At 45.9% G+C, this 7,083-nt stretch overlaps 1 protein-coding gene across 1 annotated transcript; it reads left to right on the top strand.

Annotated features, from left to right (window-relative positions):
* Positions 1-6: 6 nt before the first annotated feature.
* On the top strand, positions 7-1,539 carry MOAP1 (modulator of apoptosis 1). Its single transcript, XM_006100505.3, has one exon. It carries the CDS (start codon positions 17-19, stop codon positions 650-652), a length of 636 nt encoding a protein of 211 aa, XP_006100567.3. The 5' UTR covers positions 7-16; the 3' UTR covers positions 653-1,539.
* The last annotated feature ends 5,544 nt before the right edge of the window (positions 1,540-7,083 follow it).

Raw genomic sequence — 7,083 nt, 5'->3', positions numbered from 1 at the left:
AGAAGTGCGGGCCCCCATGCTGGCCCAGGCGTTAGACGAGGCCCTTCAGCCTGCCCTGCGGTACGTGAACTACAAAAAGCTGAGGGTGTTCTCGGGCGGCGATCCTCCAGGACCCGAAGAAGAAAACTTTGAATCCTGGCTGTTCCATACCACCCAAATGATGAAGACCTGGCAGGTGTCGGATGCCGAGAAGAGAAGGCGGTTGCTAGAGAGCCTTAGAAGCCCAGCCTCTGATGTCATCCGTGTCCTCAAGATAAGCAACCCTTTAATTACGGTCCCCGAATGCCTGAAGGCTCTTGAGCAGGTTTTTGGGGTTATTGATAATCCTAGGGAGTTGCAGGTCCGATACCTGAGGACTTACCAGAAGGATGGAGAAAAGTTGTCCGCTTACATACTCAGGTTGGAGCCTCTGTTACAGAAACTGGTGGAGAGAGGAGCAATGGAGAGAGAAGTTGTGAATCAGGCCCGACTCGACCAGATCCTGGCCGGAGCAGGGGACAAAACACTGCGCCGGCGGCTCCCTCTGCCCGAGGATGGCTCAGCCCCTGGCTTGTTGGAGCTACTGGAGCTGGTAAAGGGTGAAGAGGCGACGGAGGCAGAGGAGGAGGAGGCCCTTCTCCAGGCAGAATTATTAGAGGGACATTTCACCTGAATCTTAGGGAACCAGAAAGGGTCAGTGACAGTGAGCAGAGCATGGAGGTAGAATAATCCATACACTACAGTGGTAGACATTCACCAAGCCCTACCTTGTGATACCAAGTAACTCATGTTTGCACAGTTCTCAGTACAAATCCATTGTCATTTGTGTGCCTCCTTAAGGTCTCCTAAGTGTATCATTGACTAGGAAGACTGTAGTTCTGCACTGGTATTTATATATTTAAATTCATTCTGGTGAGTTTTTTATCATACAAAACTGTACAATAGTCTGTCACTGCATATGTGCACTGCTCAAAACTACCAAGTTCTATCACTGCATATGTGCACTGCTCAAAACTACCAAGTTCTATCACTGCATATGTGCACTGCTCAAAACTACCAAGTTCTATCACTGCATATGTGCACTGCTCAAAACTACAAAGGTCTGTCACTGCATATGTGCACTGCTCAAAACTACAAAGTTCTATCACTGCATATGTGCACTGCTCAAAACTACAAAGTTCTATCACTGCATATGTGCACTGCTCTGAGAGGAAGGCAGGGGTAAGACCTGATCTTACGGAGATGTCAGCTTGTGTGGTAGCAGGTGCAAGTGTAGCATGTCAAATGTGATTATGTATCAGCTTGTAGTGTCTGTTGCCCTCCATTTATCATGATTGTGAACAGTGGTTAAGATACTTTCTGTGTGAACCAGAATTTTGTTGATTCTGTGCAATCAAAACAAGAGACAGAACTAAATGCTGAGGTTAACTTTGCAGCTTCCATCTCTAACCTCAGGTTCCTGATGTGCATCGTCATACATCTACTTCTGAATATCATTTTAATAGGTATTATAAAATTATAAGTATGACCTTATAAAATAAAGGAATGCTGGTAAAATGACCTCTTTTATCTGTTTGGTTTATATCAAATTTCTAAAAGAAATTTCAAAAGTGTGAATCTGAAAACCACTTAGTCCCTAAGTAAGATTGCTGGAGGGAGCTCCTGAAGCACATGGAATGAAACAGGACAGTACACAAGTTAGTGCACATAGCAGGTGAGTACACTGATACATCAGTGCTTTGGTTTGAATGGTTTCCCAGCTAATAAGTACAGGGACAAGATTTACAATCAGGCTGTCTATTTCCAGAGTCCTTGCTCTTAATCTATTCTATGCTGCCTGGTTATTCATAGAAGCCTGTAAGAAACACGATCATTGCTCCTGTATTTAGTTTTTTGGTTAATCCTCACCCAAGGATATTTTTCCATTGACTTTAGAGAGAATGGAAAGGGTTGGGGGAGAAAGAGAAACATCAATGTGAGAGAGACACATCGTTAGGTTGCCTGCAACCCAGATACATGCCCTTGACCAGGAATCGAACCCGAGACCCTTCGGTGCATGGACCGACGCTCTAACCACTGAGCAACTGCCGAGCAGTTGTTTTACAGATGACAGCCTTGAGGCTCAGAAAGCCTCAGAGCTAACGGCAAGGGCACATAATCTGACTCCCAAGAGCTTTTTTTTTTAAATTTTAATATTTTTAAAAAATATTTTCTTTGCTTTTTAGAGAGAGAAGAAAGGAGAAAGATAAACATCCATGTGAGAGCAGCACATGTGAGAGGGGAACATCGATTGACAACTCGGGCATGTGCTCTGATGGGGAATGGAACCAGCAACCTTGCAGTGCACAGGTCAAGGCCCAACCAACTGAGCCCCACCTGCCAAGGTCTGAGAGCTTTGCTTAAGGTGCATTTGGTAAACCCTACATCATTGTCAAACATTAAAAATGGCAGTTGTGTTTATGAAGTTATGTGGAATAATAAAAAAAAAATGTTCTTTAAAAGCTATGTTTGCCTGGCTGGCATGGCTCAGTGGTTGAGCGTTGACCTGTGAACCAGGAGGTCACAGTTCAATTCGGGTTTGTGGGCTCAGTCCCCAGTGGGGGGCATGTAGGAAGCAGCCGATCAATGATTCTCTCTCATCATTGATGATTCTATCCTCCCTTCTCTGAAATCAATAAGAAATTATATATATGTATATAATTTTAAAAGCCATGTTTCAACATGAATGACAAAACCCTAAAATACTCTAACTAGTTGTGTTGAGATGATGGGATTATAAGGCTGGGTTAGTTTTTTATGTTTCCTAAATATGTTTTTTAAACAAATAAATATGCAAAGAAGGTAGGTGCTCAAGAAGGAAGTTGGCATTTTAAAGGATACAGGAACCAGCCTGAAAGAGTTCCCACTGGTGAAGCAACAAATTTGAGCAACGAAACTGAATTATAACTCAAAATTGTATTTTAACCTAAATTATAAAACAAATGTCTACAATTTCACGCTGAATGAATGAATGAATGACACTATTCTAATATAAAATAGTCATTGAAATACATACATAAATACTTACATGCATACATATGCAAGCAAATAAATGACCTGGGATGTCAGCCAGTGAAATAAGTGAAAAACTAGAGGGCCTCCTTTTTCCTAAAAACGGGTTATTCATTAAAACACACACATACACATACACACACACACACTCAAACAAAATGCTTATTCATCTAAACACCACTAGGTGGCGGTAGGCACTCAGGTTAGGCCTCCCCCAGACAAAGCAGGGAAAAGGATTATTTCTTATATAAATGGCATCATGCCTGCCCCTACTCAAAGACTGGAAAATTTCTTAAGTCTTTATGTGGAAAAATACTGAAGTACTCGCTCGATGTTGGACAGTGACTTCCTCTTTGGTCCCTGACACTTCTAGAATCTTCTAATCAGCTTGTCAGAGAAGCCTGGCATTGGTAAATAGACTGATCTGTCTATATAAGTGAGAACATTCTTTTTTTAAAATATTTTTATTGATTTCAGGGAAGAAGGGAGTGGGAGAGAGAGAAACACCAATGATGAGAGAGAACCATTGATTGGCTGCCTCCTGCACACCCCACACTGGGGATCAAGCCCGCAACCTGGGCATGTGCCCTGACTGGGAATCAAATCCTGACTGACCTCCTGGTTCAGAGGTCAACGCTCAACCACTGAGCCATGGCGGTTGGGCCAAGTGAGAACATTGTTAATCATGCCACTTCACTCCCAGCCAGAGCATTTCATAACACTGGAAACTAGATGGTTTCAGAGCTCAACTTCTGAAAGTCTGTTATTCCAAAGAAAATGACATTTAGGTCAAAAGTACTCATTAGGGGGGCAGGAGTGGCGGGGGCGGGGGGGGGCATCAATTGGGGAAAAGGGAGACATGTAATACTTTAAACAATTAAAAAATAATGATAAAAAAATAAAAAATACTCTTTAGCTGTTACGGGTTTCCCACACACTCTCCTGCCTCTGCTACCAGCAAGCCTAACTCTGCTTTTAGAGGTGTTCATTTTTTTATGTATACATGGGTTACCATATGAACTGGACCAGTTTATTAACTGGTTTAACTCACCCTAGCCAGTTTGGCTCAGTGGTTGAGTGTCCACCTATGAACCAGGAGGTCATGGTTCAATTCCCCAACAGGGCACATGCCCCATTGTGGGCTCGATCCCCAGTAGGGGTCATGCAGGAGGCAGCCGATCAATAGTTCTCTCTCATCATTGATGTTTCTATTTCTCCCTCTCCCTTCCTCTCTGAAATCAATAAATAATATATATATTAAAAATAATTTAATTCAGGGAGAGGTAAGTTGAGAGTCAAAAGGCTGTGGTCTAAAATAATAGAATATCACCGATGAGCCAGGTGAGGCTCAGAGAAGGAGAGTGGCTTGCTCAACTACACACAGCCAGTTAGTGACAGATCAAACTTGAACCCAAATCTGAGCCTGTCTCTGGCTTTCTCTATGACCTGAAGTAATGGCACTTATTCCTCTTGGACTTCAGTTTACTTACCTACAAAATCTGTGGTCCCTTTTAAGCTTTAAAACTGTGTGACTTAAAAGATCTGTCTTTATTTGAATACTAGAGGCTCGGTGCACAAAAATTTGTGCACTCGGGAGGGTCCCTCAGCCCGGCCTGTGCCCTCTTGCAGTCTGGGACCCCTCAGGGGATGTCCACCTGCTGGCTTAGGCCCACTCCCTGGGGGATTGGGCCTAAGCTGGCAGTCAGACATCCCTCTGGAAGCCCGGGAGCCCTCGGGGGATGTCCACTTGCCAGTGGGGAGCAGGCCTAAGCTGCAGTCGGACATCCTTAGCGCTGCTGAGGTGGGAGAGGCTCCCACCACCACCGCTGTACTGGCAGCCATCAGCCTGGCTTATGGCTGAGCAGAGCTCCCCCTGTGGGAGCGCACTGACCACCAGGGAGCAGCTCCTGCATTGAGTGTCTGCCCCCTGGTGGTCAATGTGTGTCATAGTGACCAGTCATTCCCAGTCGTTCTGCTGTTAGGGTCAATTTGCATATTACCCTTTTATTATATAGGACTAGAGGCCCAGTGTGCAGATTCGTGCACTGGTGGGGTCCCTCAGCCTGGCCTGCGGGGATTGGGATGAAACTCACTCTCTGACATCCCCTGAGGGGTCCTGGATTGCGAGAGGGCGCAGGCCAGGCCAAGGGACCCCACCGGTGCACTATCGGGGCTGGGGAGGGCCACGGGAGGGCTCCAGGGCATGTCCCATCTCGCTCAGTCCCGATTGGCCAGACCCCAGCAGCAAGCTAACCTATTGGTCAGAGCATCTGCCCCCTGTGATCAGTACACATCATAGCGACTGGTCAAACACTTAGCATATTAGGCTTTTATTATATGGGGTTCTTCATATAAAAACTGACTTTTAAGTTCTTAATATGCCTACTATTTGTCACTTAACATGTGTTCCCAAATATTATCCGGGTATCTTTTAAAAAATGTGTTTTCTAACTCCCTGATAGATTTTGTTCCCCTTGATATCAAGGCTTATATATATCTTCATATAAGCCCAACATGGCATTCCACATTTGAAAGGTAATATTTCTTAACTAATTAGTAAGATGTGCCTTATCTATATATATAAAAGCCTAGCAACCGTTACAGTGGAACCACCAGAACGACCGGTCACTATGACATGCATTGACCACCAGGGGGCAGATGCTCAACGCAGGAGCTTCCCCTTGGTGGTCAGTGTGCTCCCACAGCAGGAGCACTGCTCAGCCAGAAGCCAGGCTCACGGCTGGTGAGCACAGTGGCGGTGGTGGGAGTCTCTTCCACCTCCACAGCAGCGCTAAGGAGTGGCAAGCCAAGCGGTAAGGAGCCAGCAGGCGGGTTGTAAGGAGCAAGGGGTCCCAGATTGTGAGAGGAATGTCTGACTGCCGGTTTAGGCCCGATCAGACATCCCCTGAGGGGTCCCGGATTGTGAGAGGGCACAGGCCGGGCTGAATGACACACACCCCCACACACACCCCTGAACCCCCTGTGCACAAATTTCGTGCATCGGGCCTGTAGTTATATATAATAATCAGCATGGCTATCATTTGTTAAACTCTTCCTATGTGCTAGGCATGTTGCTAAATGCTTTCCCTATATTACCTCATTTAATTTTAACTGCAGGCCCTTGTGCATGTATTACTATTCCTGATTTCAAGTAAGGAAGCAGACCTTTGGCTAGGTAAAGTGTCCCTGCCCGGAGTCACACAGCTAGAAGCGACGAAGAGCTGTCTGGTTCCAGAGCCAGTGCCTTAACCACTGTGCCAGACGGCCTCCAAGAGTGTCTTGGCTCTGAACCAAACCACTTCAACAGTGGGTCTGCCAGTTTCTGACTGTATAACCTGTGAGCCTCTGTATCACCATTGCCCACTCTCTCCCTCCAAAATTAAAGACTAACACAGCCCGGATTATGCTGCCACGGAGACCACGCTGTCGGCCCCCACCCAGCAACCATAGTCCTCTTCCTCCTTTGTATCTAAAGCCAGATTTGTTCACCCACTTTACAGAACTGCGAATTTCAGGGGAAACCCAGCCTTCCCCAGCCCCTGCCGGAAGTGGGGGTGGTAGATCTTAATTAGTTTAAGATGAGTCTGTACCCTTTGCCAAGTCACTTGTTGGAGGCATGGGCAAATTACACAATTCTAGCCAGTGAAATATGAGCTGCTGTTTTTCATCTTTATTTATGTGTGGCTCTGCTGCCAGAATGCCTCAGTTCAGATTCCAGCCTCCCCACTCGAACTCTGTGCCTTCCCACAAGTTATTAACCCTTCTTGGGCTTCGGTTTCCAAGGCAGAAAGCGGGGTAATAATGGCTCTTCCTTGCAGGGTCATCGTGAAGACCAAGAGAATGAATAATGTGAAGTGTGGAGAACTGTACCTGCTACCTACTACATATTCAACAAGCAGCTGTCATGTTTGTTCTTTACTGCTGCCCAGCAAATTACCCCAAAACTTGGTGACTGAAAACAGTCCTTATCCCTCAGTTTCTGTGGACCAGGAACCTGGGAGCGACTTCACCGAGAGGTCCTGGCTCCCTGATAGACCGCAACCGAGGTGCTGC

Source organism: Myotis lucifugus, unplaced genomic scaffold, assembly GCF_000147115.1.
Source record: "Myotis lucifugus unplaced genomic scaffold, Myoluc2.0 scaffold_316, whole genome shotgun sequence".
NCBI classification, from domain to species: domain Eukaryota; kingdom Metazoa; phylum Chordata; class Mammalia; order Chiroptera; family Vespertilionidae; genus Myotis; species Myotis lucifugus.
Note: the sequence above shows the minus strand (reverse complement) of the source record. Positions and strands in the feature narration are given on the sequence as shown.

Bases quoted from the DNA above. Each gene is read 5' to 3' on its own strand.
- MOAP1 (XM_006100505.3), top strand. From the start codon at position 17: ATGCTGGCCCAGGCGTTAGACGAGGCCCTTCAGCCTGCCCTGCGGTAC.